Source organism: Hemiscyllium ocellatum, chromosome 47, assembly GCF_020745735.1.
Source record: "Hemiscyllium ocellatum isolate sHemOce1 chromosome 47, sHemOce1.pat.X.cur, whole genome shotgun sequence".
In the NCBI taxonomy this organism is placed as follows: Eukaryota; Metazoa; Chordata; class Chondrichthyes; order Orectolobiformes; family Hemiscylliidae; genus Hemiscyllium; species Hemiscyllium ocellatum.
In genome coordinates, this window is record NC_083447.1 from 13,478,692 (window position 1) to 13,496,344 (window position 17,653).

Here is a 17,653-nt window from a genome sequence, read left to right on the forward strand (position 1 = left end):
ATGGTGCCATGAACCTGGCTACTGCTGCCTTCCCCTGGTGAGCCATCTCCCCAACAGTATCCAAAACAGTATACCTGTTTTGGTGGAACATGACCGCAGGGTACACCTGCACTGCCATCCTGCTCTTTGTCTGCCTTTTGGTCACCCATTCTCTTACTCCCTCAGCATTCTTAATCTATGGTGTGATCAATTCACCAAACTTTTCACCAAACATGCTCTCCACAACCTCCTCAGCATTGCAGATGTTAATTACAAAATTACCGAATGAAACACAAAAAGAGAACAGAATACAGAATAACATAACCTATCCAAAAACTCAACAGATCATCCCAACTTAATGATGCTATTCCAAATACTTGCAAGAATCTCCATAAACACTCCCTTGGCACAAAAGGTAAAGTCAAACACAGGGTCTTACAGGAGAGAAGTCAGGGAGAATACCAGCATGGACCTGCTTCTTTGGGTGCAGCAGCTTCCAAACTGCCTGACTGCTTTCAGTGTATAGCCAGATCAAACCAGAGAAAAGATGTGCTGGGAGAACTGTCTGCTTCCCTATCATTGTAGGTGTCATTTTTAGATTAGATTGGGTGTGCCCAACAAGTCTACACCAACCCGCTGAAGCGCAACCCACCCATACCCCTACATTTACCCTTTATCTAACACTACAGGCAATTTAGCATGGCCAATTCACCTGACCTGCACAACTTTGGACTGTGGGAGGAAACCAGAGTACCCGGAGAAACCCCACGCAGACACGGGGAGAATGTACAAGATCCACACAGTCAATTGGAGTCGGGAATTGAACTCTGGTCTCTTGACGCTGTGAGGCAGCAGTACTAACCCCTCTGCCACCGTGCCGCCCATGGTAACTTGAAAGCCTTTTGCCTGAAGGAGTATCTGTTAGCTATAATCAAATTGGCCCTAAAATACTTCAACTTTTTGAATTCTGTGTCTTTACGACCTCTCTGAAAAAACATCAAGGACAACATAACGTTGTTAAAGGAGTAGCATCGTCGCATTATTTAGTGTAAGGAAGCTTTTCTTAAATTCAGTCTTGGATTTATTCGTAACTATTATTCATTAACTTTTGTTTGGGGTTATGGAAAACTGGAAATCTCTTCTTTTTAATTCCCCCCCCCCCAAGCTCTTTAAAACCATGAGTTATGGCACTCAGTGTTCTGCACTGACTGGAAAGAAAATCAACTACCCATTTTAATCCCAGGTTTCAGTACTTGGCCCTGAGGCATTTAGTTTGCTGCACTTCATCTGCAAATCTAGGTACCTTTTCAGCAAGTTGAGTGTTTCTAACTCCACACCTAAATTGGGCAACAAGTTCCAAATATCTATCGCCCTCTGGATGCAAAAGTCTTTGTTCATGGCCCCACTAATCATCCTCCTAATCATCTTAAATATGTGTCTCATCGAATTCACTTCACTGTTAGGGGAAACACTGTCTACACTATTCGGTCCCTTATTTTTGTACACCTCTTAAGTCACACCTCAGCCTCCTCTGTTCTAAAGAAAACAGCACTAGACAATCCAATCTTTCATCATAAGCCCTGATAATTTCTCTAAAGAGGACATTTAAAAGAATGTTATGTGAATAGGAAGGAATCAGTGAACTGGCTGGTGGACAAAAAAAGAGACAAATGAAAAATTCAAACTGGGGATGTGTGGGGTAATGCATTTGCTAAGGGCAAACAAGATGAGAACTTAATGCAATCAATGGTGGCATAGTGAGAAATGTAGAAGAGCAGGACGACCTAATACTGTATAACCACTGGTTAATGAGGCATACAGCTGCTCTTCTTCATTGTGTCCAGTTCTAGGAAGGATATTATTAAGCTGGAGAAGGTTTGGAAGAGATACCAGAATGTTGCCGTGTGTGGAAGATTTGACTCACAAAGGCTGGGCCTTTTTTCATTGGAGTATAGAAGGTTGAAAGGCTACCTTATAGACATTTATAAAATAATGAGGTATGGTAGTTGTCTTCCCCCGAGTATAGGGGATTTCAAGAGTATGGGGACATATTTTTAAGGTGAGAGAAGAGAGATTCAAAAATGACAAGGGGGAGAATGTTTACACGGTGGCTCGTGTATGGAATGAACTTCCTGAGGAAGTGGTGGATGTGGCTACACTTACAATGTTTAAAAGACATGAATAGGAAAGGTTTGGAGAGCTCTGATCCGGAAGCAGGCAATTTAGTTTAGGATTATGTTTAGCACGGACTGGTTGTACCAAGGATTGGTTTCCATGCTGTATGAATAGACTTGGACAGTTAAAACAGTCAAGCCACAGCCAGAGTATTGTTTCAGATAGGATTACACAAGAACTACAGAGGACACTTACAAAGATGTTGCCAGGATTGGCGAACTTTGACTAAGAGAAATGAGTGGATAGGCTTGCTTTGTTTTCTTTGGAATATTGCAGGCTGAGGGGAGATTTAATCAACTTGTTTCAAACAGAAGGTGGTGGGTCTCAGTACTCACTGTCTGAAAGGATACGCGCTGAGGTACTCTGAGATACCTGCTCTTAGTCTGTAGATGTGTAAATATGATTAAACTGGATTGCCCTATTTGGCTAGCAAATAGCCTCCTCGGCCAAATTATTGTCTTCAGTGGTATCAGTTTTTTGCAAATTAGGAATTGGAATAGAATACCTGGCCCTACAAGCATGTGCTGTCATTCAACAAGCTCGTGACTGATCTGATTACTCCATAGTCCGATCTCTGCTGATAACCTTTCACTCTGCTGCTTATCTATCTCCAGCTGCTTGAAAAAATTCAAAAACTGAGGAAGAGTGTTCCGATGACATTTGCCCGTCTGTGAAAGCTCCTTCTCTCAATCTTAAATGGGCACTCCTTTATTTTGAAACAGTGAACCCGTATTTCTAGATTCTCCCATAAGCGGCAACACTCTTTCCATCTGCAGTCTGTCAAAACCCCTCAGGATCTTCTGTTTCATTTAAGTCAAAGTATCACAGCACAGAAAGAGACCCTTCTGTTCATTATTTTCATGCTGGTCATTAAGTATTTGTCTTATTCTAATCCCATTTCCCACCACCTGGTCCATAGCCTTGAATGTTAGGTTTTCAAGTATAAGTCTAAATACTTCTCAAATGTGGTGGTTCTGACATTTTCAGGTAATGAATTCCAGGTACAACATTCTCTGGGTGGAAAGAATGTATCCTTGCATCCCCTCTAAACTTCTGCCTCGTGGCTTTATACTATGCCTCTGGTAATTAACCTCTCTACTAAGAAGAAATGTTTATTCCTGTTGACCTTATTGGATTGTATCAATTTTGTCAGCCTCAGCCAGGTTTCCCTATCAGGTTTCTCTTCAAATGTACCAGCCTGGGTAACATCCAGCTGAATCTCCTCTGCATCCTCTCCAGTGTAATTCCACCCTCTTTATGTCTATTCAGAGATGTTGTTGCACACTTCTGGAGCAAGTGGGACGTGAACCTGGCTCTCTTAAATTCAGGCTTAGAGAAACTACTACTGCACCACACAATCCCCTCTCATCATTCCAAGAGTGTAGTAACCCCACAATTGCAGACATCAGTGCCTAACCATCGTTCTGTCCAGTTCCATCATGATTTCCCCCACCCGCCTCCACCAAGGTTCTTGTATTCTGCACCTAATAAAAGCACGTATCCAGTATGTTGCCTTAACTACCCTATGTGCGCATCCTGTTGCCTTCAGTGATTAATGTATGTGGGCACACTGATTCTCTACTGTCCAAGATCCAACCATTCATTGCATGCTCCCTTTCCTTGTTGGTCATCCCAAAGCAAAATGCATGACTTCACATTTTTCAGGATTAAATTCCAGCTCCCATTCTTCTGCCCTGCCCATTTAATCTCCTCCTCTTTCTCTGAACTCCACCAGATACAAATATAACCTTTCCTCGATTTTTAAAAATAAACTCATTCAAGCTGTTAACCTAGTAAACTTTTTCTGAATTGCTTCCAGTGCACTCGTATCCATCCTTTAAATAAGAAGATCAGTACTATGCACAGTACTCTAACTGTTGTCTTAACAATATCAGGTTGTCAATCACCTGATGAAGAAGCAGTGCTCCGAAAGCTAGTGCTTCTAAATAAACCTGTTGGAGTATGACCTGGTGTTGTGTAATTTTGAACTCCCTATTTTTTTATATTCAATTCCCTTTGCAATATGCATTAAAATTTTGTTTTCTTACCTAATTACTGTTTCCAAAAATAGGCTGCAGCTCTTTCCTATGAGTCCATGCTGTTATAGTTGAAATTAATTGTGGCAAGAGGAGTTGGTTGAGTTGATTTTTGTGAACTGGTTTAAACATTAGGTCATTTTTTGTTTTCGGAATCATGATTTTAAACCAGAACATGTCAGAAAGGTGGACCAAGTTCGAGGGGCTGAATGGTCTACATTTGTTCCTATTTCTTGTGGTCTTAATGAAGTAACGTCAACTAGTTTCATAACATGGTGTTTTCCCCACCCTACATTAAATAGGAGAGCATTAGTCATACTTGCCACTTCAACCAAGAAATGCTTGTAGGGATTTAGTTGGGCTTGTCTGTGATTAGCCTGTGGGGGCACACTGGTTTGCAGGAGCAAGGGTGATTTTGCTGTCTCTGGCTGAACTAGGCAACTTTGGTATATTTCCACTTCAGTTGAAGTTCTATTTCATACTCTGGTTTTTGTAATGAAATGCACATGTTTTGGCAAAAATTATTCAGATTAAAATAGTGGGAAAGGACAGGGGTGTCGATTTCCAAGGTTCATAATATCAGAAATTAGTACCCATATCTACATTTTTTTAAAAAAAGGTTGATCCTGCTGTTGTGTATTTCCAGCATTGTTTCTTAAAACTTATTTTACTAATGAAGTTCCTCTACACGCTGCTAGCTGAATTGCTAGTCTCTAATTTATGTACAGAATTCAAGATGGGGGTATAAATCTAAAATGAATATGAAGCTACTGATAATCTGAGATACTGTCATGCCCTGGTTTTTCAAAATCTAACTTTCTTTCACCTCCTATTTCAGGGTTCTATGTGGATCGAGGGTACGCGTTGAGCTGTCAAATGGGATGTCACGTAAATCGCGCTATGGCCGCCCTCCTGCTCGTCGCCAGTTTGACCCTAATGACCGCTGCTATCAGTGTGGGGAGCGTGGCCACTATGCCTATGACTGCTACCGGTACAGCAAGAGAAGGCGTGGCAGCAGGTAAGCTGCAGTGGGCATGCTGGCTGTAAATATAGGGGAATAGGTGTCTTCTGTTGAGCGGGATAAGCATGAATCTTAGAGACTGTTATATTTTGTAACTGGCCCTTGAAAAATCTGAACAAAATTACGTTAAAAATTGTATAAAAGGCTAGGGACATTAGTAAGAGGGGTTAGATAAACTTACCAGCTCAGTGTTGCTCTAGCACAAGTGATTCAATGGAAGATGACATAACAAGCATTTTATGCGACTATTGCTCTATCTGATTTAATTTCCACAACATGCAGTATGTAGCCAAATATCACATTTTCCTGTTCTCAAATCAAATGCACTGAAACTCTTGGTCTGACAGCCTCACTGACTGGTAAAACTCAGCTTGATTATGTTATAGCACAGCAGTATTAAGGCAGTGAGTGCCATTACCTACAGCTTTAGAAGATAATGCCATTAATCCCAGTGTCCTACTCCCACCCTGCCCTCTCCCACCAAAAAAAAAATAGTAAAACATTTTGGTGCTCTGTTGAATGTTTCTTGGCTGTAGGTAATTGAAATTATTGATGGAGATATTCAAAATGCTTTAACTTAACATTGTTAGAGGATGTGCCTATTTTGTCTAATTTCCATATATACTGTTTTAATATGCAATTGTACATTAAATGTCTGACTTGTCTTCTGTTTAAATGTTAGAATGTATACATGTTTAAATGTTTCAATTATTTAAAATTAGCCCTGTATATATTGCAAGTAACGTTTGCTATCAAGTATACATGTAGTATACAGTTGAATCCTGTTAATTGGGACTCCCAGATGGAAATTTATGGTTTACTGTAATATAAAAGTACCACAGACCTGAATCCCTTGGGATCCGTTTGATTCCGGTGAAGGTCATCTGGTCTGTCCAAATTAGCAGGTGTCAGCTGTTCGTGAAATTAATCAAAAGTTATGAATTGTTGAGATGAAAGTTGAGTCCAGAATGAGAATAAAGACAGGCTGAGGTAGTTCATTGATATTGAGCTTTGAAGAATATATCGATTGTATTGGTGGCAGGGATGAAACAATGTTTTTTTTTAACAAATCTGGTGCCCACATTGATGAAAGCCTTTAGAATCCATAGAATCCCCATTGTGTGGAACCAGGCTCTAATGGCCCAATGAGTTCACACCGACCCTCCGAAGAGTAACCCACCCAGACCCATGCCTGTACTACAATACATTTACCCCTGACTAATGCACTTAACCTACATGCCCTTGACCACTTAAATTGGCAATTTAGCATGGCCACTTCACCTGACCTGCACATCTTTGGATTGTGGGAGGAAACCAGAGCACCCGGAGTAAACCCACACAAACTGCTTTAACTTAACATTGGGGAGAAACTTAACGAACCTGGGGAGAATGTGTAAACTCCACACAGACAGTCGCCCGAGGCAGGAATTGAACCTGGGTCCCTAACTCTGTGAGGCAGCAGTGCTAACCACTCAGCCATTGAGATTTAACTCAGCTTCCCTTGTTACAAATTGCTAGTTGGAGAAGCCATACCGTTTTATATTTTTTGCTTTTTAACCATAATATTGGCAGCTCTCATTCCTTGCCCAGCTGGTTCTTCTGAAGGTTTAGCTGGTCATGCAGTCATGACAAACTTGGCTTTGCCTCCTGCATTTTAGCTCTTTTAGTATGTGCTGCATAATGTGGTGTACTTGCTTAATTGGCCATCATAAGTAGGGTGGGGAGGGGGCAGTGGGGCAGGTGCAGTTTGTCAAACAAAATGTTGATGTGATTGTTTTCAGTCACACAATTCACATTTTACCATTGTTCATCCCTAACCACCAAGTTGAATGTGTTTTTCAAGGGCTGTTAACAATGTTTCTGGTGTAATAATTCTTTGGCTAACGATTCACCTGATCCAACCTTTCAGGTTGCTGCATTTGAGTCTGTCGCCATGATTAATGATCTTCTGACCCTCATGGCACCGGGCCTTCTAGCAAACTTTGGCCACTGCGGGTTCAGATCTTCTGTTGTGCGCATATACCTCTACCTGAGGTTCTGCTTCGTCCTGCCTTAAAAAAATCAGTCTACGGTCTTTGTGATACAGAAAATTGGCCAGTTTAAATGATGTAACGCTAAAGTACGCCCATCAAGCCAACTAATCAGGCTCTCCGGTTTGCTAGAGGAGCGTTCAACTTAATCCGTCCTAGTCCAAACTCCCCTCAAATATTCCACAATCAAGCACCACATGTATCCTGATTTGGGCTTTCTGTGTTTGGAAGATCTGCTAGACACAACGAGAAATGAACATAATTAGACCAACCTGCGTCTTCTAGATCTTCTAGATCTCTCTGGGGGCAGAGACGGCTAATCTGTTCTGTAAAGGTTAATTTCTTATCAGGAGTAGTTTTTAATTTTACAAGCCTTTTTTTTATAAAAAACGTATTTAATTTTAATGTGCCTTTTTAACACTTCAATAACTGGCTGTATGAATCCACATTTAATTTTTTTAAAATAACTGTTTTGATAATATTTTGACATCTTGTGCAGTATGGCTAGCTGTCACAGGTGTCCTTGCACCACATGAGCTTATTATACTCTCTTCTGTTTTAGTCGATCTCGATCTAGGTCTCGTTCCCGTTCGAGATCCAGATCAAGGGGGCGTCGTTACACCAGATCCCGCAGCCGCAGCCGCGATCGGTAAGTCACTGGACTTGCCTTTGGAGTTTGCGGTTTATTGGAACAGGAGCTTGCTTTTATTTTTCCTTCAGAGACTGGTCTCCTGCAAATAATTTCTTTTCAATTGCAGCCGCACTCGTTCCCGTTCTCCTTCGTACTCTAAGAAGAGAAGTCGGTGAGTGGCAATCAGCAACCTTAAAATTAGAGCCAGGCTGTTCAGGGATGTTGTCGGGAAATATCTTCTCATATAAAGAGGATCAGAAATCTGGAACTCAAAAGTATTTGAAGCTGGATGTCAATTAAAAATGTCAAAACTGAATTTGAAAAGATTTTGTTAGGTAAAGGCATTAATGGATATTGAACAAAGGTAGGTAGGTCGAGTTGAGATATAGATTATCATGGCCTAATTGAATGGTGGAGCAGGCTCAAGGTGCTGAATGGCTCACTTCTGTTCCTATGAAATTTGTGGCAAGAGCACTTTTTACTGCTTTGGGAGCAGGAAGCAGAATGAAATGGGAAATGAATTTGCAAACAAAGAATGTGGTGCTAGAAAAGCACAGCCATGTATTTGGAGATTATGGATTATTGAGGTTCTAAATATTTTTGAAAGCTAGGGCATTATTTTGCTGAAGAAGGAAAATCTGTTTGAAAAGTTAGAATAAATTTACCAAGAAGGGGCTTGGGAGTGACCAGTATAAGTGAGTCTGAGGCTGTTTAATATATTGGTTCGAACTTTGATACAGTGAAACCCAGTAGGAATAGTGTGTGATCCAGCGTAACTCAGTATTAGGATTACAAGAAAATGAAGTGAAGTAACAATAACCTGCCTGAATGCCTTTTTTAAAATGGCAGCAACTGTGAATACACACACTCTAAGATCCTCTGCCATTGTATACAAAGGCCACAGTGCAGTATTGAACTGAGTTTCAGTGAGGTGCAGAGGATGCAGGTCCAGTTGAGGTTTTGAGGCTCGTCAAAGGGAAAGACCATAGTGAAGATGTTGGCAGAGAAGTGAAGACTTGGGGAGAGAGGGCGCGAAGTGAGGTTGCAGGAGGGAGAATTCTCATCTCATCCTCCTTTTTCCCCCTCTTGCTTGACACTGTTCACATCTGCATCCTATTTAAACTGGAACCCAAACCTGTTTAAATATGCAAACACAAATTGAAGTGGTGCATAGCGCACATGCGCTAATGTCTGCACACAACCTTTACAATATCACGTGTATGGTGTGATTTTAGGAGCCAACCTTATCTCTCTGCAGGTCCCTTACTCCATTAAGGTCCAAGTCCAGATCCCCAATTGGGAGAAGGTAGGTGGAATTTTGTTCTGTTCAGACTATAGCTCAGGAATGTTAACATTTTTAAGTAAATTACTGTGGGAGGGTGGGAATAAGAATGACCTATCGCTTGAAGGCTTTGGGGAGGATACTGAACTTAGCTCCCAAACAACATTAGTGAGTCAAATCATGCACAAAGTTCCACGTTCATTCCTGGTCAGTGCTTATTTGACCAAAATTAGTATGATATTGGCATTTATTTTATCTCTGCATCCCTGGGTTGGGAAGAAAGATTTCTGTGTCTTGATCATTGTCCAATCTCTCCTGATAAAGTCACTCATGTGGACGTTAAACAGAGACCAGAAATAGCTCAAGTGTGAATCCCTCTTATATGTCAGCCATTGCATTGTAGATCAGTAGTTAATTGGACAAGCTAGTGGAATAGTTGAATTATCATCAGGAAGGGAAACAATTAGCTAGAAATTAAGACCCCAGGTACTTAAGAATTGGGGCATTGACTACTCTGCCCTTAGATCGTGTGCTGCCATTCAATAAGATCATTCTTGATCTAAGATAGATGTGATTTGCGTAATCATTTAGCAAGAACAAACAGCAGCCTTAACATAAAACTATGTAAACACATTCCAGGTGGTGCAATCAAATAAAAATTATCACTGATCCAAAGAAGGATATAGGGCTGACTGAAGGTTTGGTGAAAGGTAGTTTTTTTTAAGGACACAAATGACTAGAATTTTTTCCCACACCAACTTTATCCCCATCTTTCCAAAGGCTATTACCTGCTTGATGCCTGATGAACGCGTAAGTACAATGCACTTTACTTTTGAGAGTCTTGACTGTAAGTGTTGATGGACCATTTGACTGCAGGAGGTATTTCACCTAAGTCTAATCCAGTCATTACCAGAACGGATTATGTGGAAATGGACAATTAGGAAAACATGCCTGGGTTAAAATAAGTTGCCAACCATCTACGTGCTCCATCAACACCAAGACCACCTATTTCTTTATCCATAACATCAACTCAACTCCTGCTTGAGCTCATACTGCTGAAACCCTCATTCATGCGTCATTATCTCTAGACATGACTATTGCCTTCTCCAATCCTGTAACAGTACTGTAACAAGAACAGGCCCTTTGGTCAGCCATGTCTGTGGTGACCATGATACCATTCTAAACTAATCCCAACTGCCTGCACATGGTCCATATCCCTCCATCTCTGCTTCTTCATGTTCTTCAATCAGATAAGAACTTAAGCTCATCCCAAAATTTTGCCCGTGTCCAAACCCACAGAATCTGGTTTGCCCATCAGTTTGTATTCCATGACCTACCCTGACTGCCAGTCCAACAAGCTTTCAATTTTCAAATACTCTTTGTTCTCAAACTAGCACTTCCATATCTTTGTAAGCTCCTCCAGCAGCGAGTCTTCAAAGACCTTAGTGCTGCTTTTATACTGTTTAATTGTTCCATCATTGGCTCTGTTCCTTCATCTGCCTAGGCCATGACCTCTGAAATTCCCTCCTTAACCCCTTTCCCGGCGACTTTTTTTGGAGAAAACGTTTCATTTTCAGATGAATTTTTTTATTTTTTAATAGTATTTTTAATGCTGATATGGAAATAACTTTTGTTTTTATCTATTTCCAATATTTTACTTGAAATTTTATTTTGAAGATACTATTTTCGGCAAAACAAAATTGGTCTTTCAAGTAGTTCATCTTTCGACCAGTTCATTTCTTGATCTGGCATTTTCACAATATCCCCCAAGCATTTTCAAGGTGAAAAACACACAAATTTCTGCCTTTGTTACAGGGCGCCACATGCTTTTTCCAGTTTGTTCAGCAAAGCGATTAGTTTCGTCCGCAACTCGATCAATAATTCTGTTGTCACATAAAAGACTAAAAAAATCTAAAGGAGTCATATCAGCTGTCTCTTGATCAGTTGATATTCCAGGATTCCAGTGAATGGGAAGCGTGGTGGTGGAGGAAGCATGCGTTCTTCTGACACCACATGTCGACACCAAATTCGTCCATCCTCCTCCTCCTCACTTGAGAGAGAATAGCCATTATCAGAGGAGCTTGCACTCTCATCTGATGTATCCAAGCTTCTAATAGAAGGTTCATACTCACTGTCATCTTCTGAACTCGACATCTGGGCGTAATTTGTAAAAAAAAAACAGAAAAAACCGAATGACAGTGTGTGCCCAAAAGCGGTGCGTCGACGCTTCTTGCAATGCCTGAGGCGGAAGAGACACAGCTACCAGACGTATGAGTCACCGAGTATACTCGTTCTAGCTGAGAAGGGCCAGAAATGCAGTGAATTGACGTATAAACTTGTCTGTGGCTGTTTTTGAAATTATATGTTTTGGACGAGTTTACTCGTCGCGCTCTGAAAAAGACACATTGGGTGAAGACAAGTTAACTCGTCTTTGCTGGGTAAGGGGTTAAACAAATTACGTCTCTACCCCCTCCTTTTTTTAATTAAGCTCTTTATAGTTCATTTTCCTCATTTGTCCTAATTATCTTCTGTAGTTTAGTGTCATATTTTGTTTGATCATTCTTGTAAATGCGTAGGGACATTTTACTGCATTAAAGGATCTGTATAATTTGTTGAATCTTTCTAATCTAAGGTTGGTGGAGCCAGCCTAGCTCTGTCCTGGGATTGAACTATACCTTAATGTGCATGTCAGTGATTTGCTGTGCAAATCTGTTGCCTCATAACTTGATGTCTAGTGACATATGAGCAGCCTGTAGCAGAAAATATCTGTTTTTGGAAATCTGGAGTTTCCTTTTAAACTGCCAGAGGCATCCTTTACAGTGAAGTGTTCCTTCATATACTGTCTTGAAATTAATTTTAACAGGAAATGTTTTGATTGACTCTTGCTGAGAGTCTTAAGTGCTAAAATAATTATTTTTTGTATAATGTATTATGTTGAAACAGTTGAAACTTGCATAAATGATGAGCTCTCTTCCTAAATATCCTGATCAATACTTGGTTATTCCATGACGTGTGGTGGCTCTGTACCTGTCAACTGTGTTGCCAGGGAAGCATTGCTGAGCATTTCCACTTACTGTGCTCACTACAGAGTGATCAAGAGTGTTGATCCCTATCTCACTGGAGACGATGAAACCAAGTATGCCACATTGGCCTGTAACAGGATTTATTCCATAACCAACATTTGACGTTATAAACTTTGGGTAAAGTGGTGGGAGGGATTCCCCTTGTATAGCCTTCATCCACAATACAGTAGTCATAAGTAGTGGCTACGCTGGAGGCTGTCCACCAGACTGGAATTGTAGTTCAGTTGACAGATTAGAAAATGGAAAATAATGGATAGATAACTTGTGGGTCAGGGATGGAACAAATCAATGTGTACACATAAAGTGTTCCTGGTTCAGACAGTGCAAGGTCTTTTGATAACTGAAGAGCTTATGACATGGAATGAAAGTTTGATTAGAGTTAACTGATTGCAACTGGCTGGTTCAAACTTTGAGCAATTGCAACGTGATCAGAGCTCTCAGGGTCATTGTTGCGATGCAAGCAGAACCATGGGTTTTGCGTGGTTGAAGCGTGACCAGAACTGAGACACCCAAAGTTGCACTGAGATCAGAGCTTGAGGGAGCAATAAATGCAATATGACCAGGAAAATGAGCACTAATTTGATTATGGTGGGTGTTGGATGCTAGTTGCTTTCATGTTTATCTTTTTGTGTTCAGCCCTTCAAGATCACGGTCTCGATCAAGGTCTTTTTCTATTAAACGAGAAAGGTAAGTCTGTTTTGACTAGGTAACAGCACAACTTTCAATTTGTCATCTGCCTTTGAGGTAGAACATACCCCGAAGGAATTGAGATGTAATCAAAAAATGGTTACCCAGTCAGTCATGCAATTGTGAATGGAGTACCTTTGCTCTACAACTACCCAACAGGTAATAGATGTAAGAGGGTGTATGTGGCACAAGTGGTCACAGGAATGGGGAAGAGCAGGGTCATGAAGACAATTAAACAAGTGGCTTTGGTCGTAAATTCAGTTGGGGGAGGAGGAGCTGAGAGCCAATGGAAAACTATACAGGAGGGATGGTGGGTGCTGTGCATGTTGGGGGAGAAACTCCTGTGTTTGAGTAAACTTTATACAGTTGGTGGGGGCTGGAAAACCCAGACCAATGCTGTTAGTTAGTCTACAGTTCCAAGTTATGGTTGGCTCTGTCTGCTGAGCATCACTCTACCTGTACACAAGCTCTAGTTTAATAAGGTCAAGCATTTCTTCTCTAACTTAGCCCATTGCTGTTTATAGTAACAAAAACAGCTTGAAAGACGTTATCATTCTGAGTGTGTGCCATCAACAGATTCTGATGTTATTGTTGATTGTTAACTGTAAAAGGAGATGCAAACTTCGGTATTTAACCTCCGAATCTGGCTTTACACCTGAAATACACTCATTCTATGTGGAAAGTGTAATCATTTTAAAGAGCTGAAGTTGAAAAAGTACGAACTCTATTATCTGGGGAGCAGTAACAATTTGTAATTGAACTGATAAAATCACAGTGGGAGTTCTGCTCCCTGAGCAATTTGTGAAATTATGCAGTTAAAATACTAGATGAGTATCTTGGTTCAGCTACAACAATAGGGTGGCACGGTGGCACAGTGGTTAGCACTGTTGCCTCACAGCGCCAGAGACCCAGCTTCAATTCCCGCCTTGGGAAGTTTGCACACAGGGTTGTCTGGTTTCCTGTGCTAGTCAGGTGAATTGGCCATGCTGAATTGCCCCTAGTGTTAGATAAGGGGTAAGTGTAGGGGTATGGGTGGGTTGCGCTTCAGCGTGTCAGTGTGGACTTGTTGGGCCGAAGGGCCTGTTTTCACACTGTAGGTAATCTAATCTTAAAAAAAAATAGGCTTCTGAGTTTGGATGAATCACTTCTGTAAAGTTCAAAATCACACAACACCAGGTTATAGTCTAATAGGTTAAATTAAACTTGTTGGACTATAACCTGGTGTTGTGTGATTTTTAACTTTGTGCACCCCAGTCCAACAACGGCATCTCCAAATCATCACTTTTGTAAGTTTTTTTTTTATAGATATTTTTATTGGGAATTTAACATTTTGACAAATTTACAAAAATAAGCAGAATTTTCAAGCACAAACATTAATATAAAAATAGATCTTAAATATATAATCATCAAAATTCAACTAATCCACAATCATCCAGAGTGTATAGTTGAGTCGCTTACATCCTTCAAATAAGAGAAAATGTTCTCTAATACACTCATAACAGTATGATTAAAAGGAAGCTATTTCCAAACAATAAGAACAAACACAAAAAAAATTAAACATGTTTGAATGGAGATCTTCCCCCTTGTTCTCAGGGGGCCTTACTACCTTTCCAACGTTCCACCATATCCTCTCCCAAACAGTGTCCCACCCTCGACCCGGGCGCTCCTTAATAGGATTTAGATATAATACCGAGCTAGAGTTAACAGTGAGCGCCGCACCCCCACCCCACCCCACCCATACCTGAGTATATCTAATAGCATCAATGCCACGTACAAACACACATAACTATAAAATTACAACTCCAACAGATTACAGTTAAGTATAATAACATAGCAAGGAAGACAACCCCGCTCCCAGAGGCAAAAGTAAAGTAGAATAAAGTAACCATTTCTCCCCACGGAGTGTGGGAGAGGCAAGCCAACATAAATTGTCTCTTACGATTTATTTAACCGAGTCTAAAAGTTTCTTGGCCTCTTCTGGTGATCTAAAATTATACTCGGATCCTTCGTGGGTAAAGCATAACGTCGCTGGGTAGCGTAAGGTGTATTGAATATCTAAGTCCCTTAAACATTTCTTCACCTCACCAAACGCCTTCCTCCTTCGTGCCAAAGCCGGGGAGAAGTCCTGAAATAACATAATCTTGGATCCTTCATGAATCATAGCTTTAGGATCCTTTCCAAGCTTTCTGGAGGCATCCAGGAGTATCTGCCTCTCCCTATAACTCTGCAGCCGGAACAGGACCGGGCGTGGGCGCTGGTTTGGGCCAGATCCGCGTACTGCGACCCGGTAGGCCCACTCCACCCTTACCCGGTCAGTTTCAGCCCCCAGGTTTAAAATCTGCGGCAGCCATCGCTCCAGAAATGCTACTAACTGTTCTTTCCCTTCTTGCTCTTGAAGGCCCAGCAGCCGAATATTCTTTCTCCGATTTCTGTTGTCAATATCATCGATGTAAATTTCAAAGGCCCTGACTCTCTGCTCCAGAGCTCTCACCTGTTCTGCAGCTGTTTGAGCTGCAGCCTCGGAGGTCGTGGCCTTTAGTTCCACCCCCTCCACTCGGCCCTGCAGCTCTTCCATGATTTGATTCTGTTTCTGCAGCTTTTCTTCGAATGCATTCCATCGCTGTCGGGATTCTGCGATGAAATTGACGAGTGTCGATTCCAGCCTAGCAATCATCTCTATAAGGCCTGTTTTTACATCAGCTGCAGCCAGAGGAGAGGAGGGTGGGGGAGGGGTCTTTGTTTTCTGAGAGCTGCGGGGTCCCTTTGATTTACTCATTATCCACTCAGTATTAGACTATTTAAATATAATATTCAGCAGCTAATTAAGATTAAAGAAATTTTTTGGGTGGTTTGGCAAGTGTGGTGGGGACAGGAAACCCACTTTACCCAGGTTTTGGGAAGGGCTCTGTAGACTCAGACTTGCTGAGTCGCCGCCATCTTGGATCTCCTCACTTTTGTAAGTTAGTCAGGTTCCATGTTGAAGATTTTAAAATCAAGAGATTGGAAAATCTGGTTGCCTTTTTAAATTATTCTTTCACGGGCGTAGGCATGACTGGCTAGGCCTGCATTTGTTGCCCATCTCTAATTGCTCTCAAAAGTGTTGGTGTGGTGCCTTTTGAACCACTGCAGTCCAAGTAGGTGCTATCGGGAGGTAGTTTGAGTTTGAACCAGTGAAAGACCAGCAATTTAGCTGCAGGTGAAGATTGCTTGTGACTGGTGGGAAGCATGTAGATTATAGCATTGCCCTCGTCTTTCTAAGTGGTAGAAGTCCTGGGTTTGGGCGGTGCTGTGAAGAAGCATTGGTGAGTTGCTACAGTCATCTTGTAGATATTACACCCTGGTGCACCGGTAGTCATTTGAGGTGAATGAGGTTGGCAAAAGTAGACATCATATCTGTAAGATCTGTGGAATTAGATTAAATGCCAGGAAGTATGTATTTTGCCAGCCTTTGCTCCCAGGGCAGAGGGAGAAAACAGAGCTCCATTTTCTCAGATTCCTAATCTTGGTGTGAACACTGAATCGCAGACCATGCTATTCTGGTACTTCCATTGTGATCTTGGGAAGTCTAAAGAATTCAGCAGACCTTATTCTGGATTACAGTTGCAGAACCCCATGGTCATGGTATTGAAAGAGTAGCACAGAGTTCCACAGAGTGGAAATTTGCAAAATTGAACTCAATAAATTGGATAATTAAGGGCTATCATCTGAAAGCATCCCAGATTGTTTTAAATATCTCCATGTTCATTCATGCCATACCAACAAGTGACTGGTGCTTCACGGTTAAATGGTTCAATCTTAACGTTCACAGGGCAGCCAGGGATATGAGAGCAGGAAGAGCTTGTTGTCCGAATTCCAATTTAAATCTGATTTCTTTTGTGGATGTGTTTAATTTGTTTCACTGACTTTACCTTGATGGGGCATTGTGAACTCAATTCTCCTTGACAGCTGTTTTCCTTTCCTCTTTCTTTCAGTCGCTCCCCTTCAGAAGGTTCTCGTAAGACCCCAAGTCCTGGAAGAGATGACTGAAATGCAAAGACTTTGTGAAGAGTGCAGCAAAGGGGCCCTCGTCACCTGACCACCTTTTAACTAACCTAGATGTTTTAGTGCCTTTTTACGTGCATGCATTCCACAGAAAAGTGTTACTACTGTTCACTTAGCACGAGTAAATGTTCTTAATTGAATGTTGTGAAACAATTGTACAGCTTCTTCAATGGATCTTCATTAGCTGGCAAGGGTTCAGTAAAAGTACTCGCATTTCTTTGTATTAAATTTTACACATTTATCAAGTACAGAGATTCTGCTTCAGTGAATTTGTTGCAGTGTGCCAGGTAATGTCATGAAGATTAAATAATTGAGAATTTCTAAAAGGTTCCAAACCAGTTAACTATTTTGTCTCTTTACATCTTTTCTTATTAGTGCCCAATAATAAAGAGAGGCTTAAATGTAACATGTGTGCTCTGAATTTTAATGGTATGATTGAGAGGCTATAAGGCTGGGAGAGTCTGAGATGTAATGAAGCCCCTGCAAAGGCTTCATTTGTATCACCGTAGTAATTGCTGCATAGTTGATTACTGGTGATTAAGGTTAATCTTGAGTTGTGGTAAGGAAACAACTGTTTCAACTTGTACTATGTTAAATGCAACAAATGTTTCAAACCATTTTCAATATTGAGGACAACAATGAGGTGTTGAATGGAATGAGGCGATCCTTGGTAGGAGGCGATCCCTTG

At 41.2% G+C, this 17,653-nt stretch overlaps 1 protein-coding gene across 5 annotated transcripts in view; it reads left to right on the forward strand.

The window, feature by feature from the left end:
- The window catches only part of srsf7a (serine and arginine rich splicing factor 7a), a 37,292-nt gene extending 19,921 nt beyond the window's left edge, over window positions 1–17,371 (forward strand). For 2 of the 5 annotated variants that reach the window (XM_060855906.1, XM_060855907.1), the window contains exons 3-8: window positions 5,029–5,208; window positions 7,804–7,890; window positions 8,000–8,044; window positions 9,131–9,178; window positions 12,874–12,924; window positions 16,896–17,371. In XM_060855906.1, coding sequence (XP_060711889.1) covers window positions 5,029–5,208; window positions 7,804–7,890; window positions 8,000–8,044; window positions 9,131–9,178; window positions 12,874–12,924; window positions 16,896–16,950 — 466 coding nt within the window. In that variant the 3' untranslated portion in view covers window positions 16,951–17,371. Of the gene's footprint in view, window positions 1–5,028; window positions 5,209–7,803; window positions 7,891–7,999; window positions 8,045–9,130; window positions 9,179–9,934; window positions 9,965–12,873; window positions 12,925–16,895 lie in introns of all 5 variants that reach the window. The other 3 variants (XR_009647377.1, XM_060855908.1, XM_060855910.1) reach the window with 3 other exon arrangements.
- Window positions 17,372–17,653: the final 282 nt, after the last annotated feature.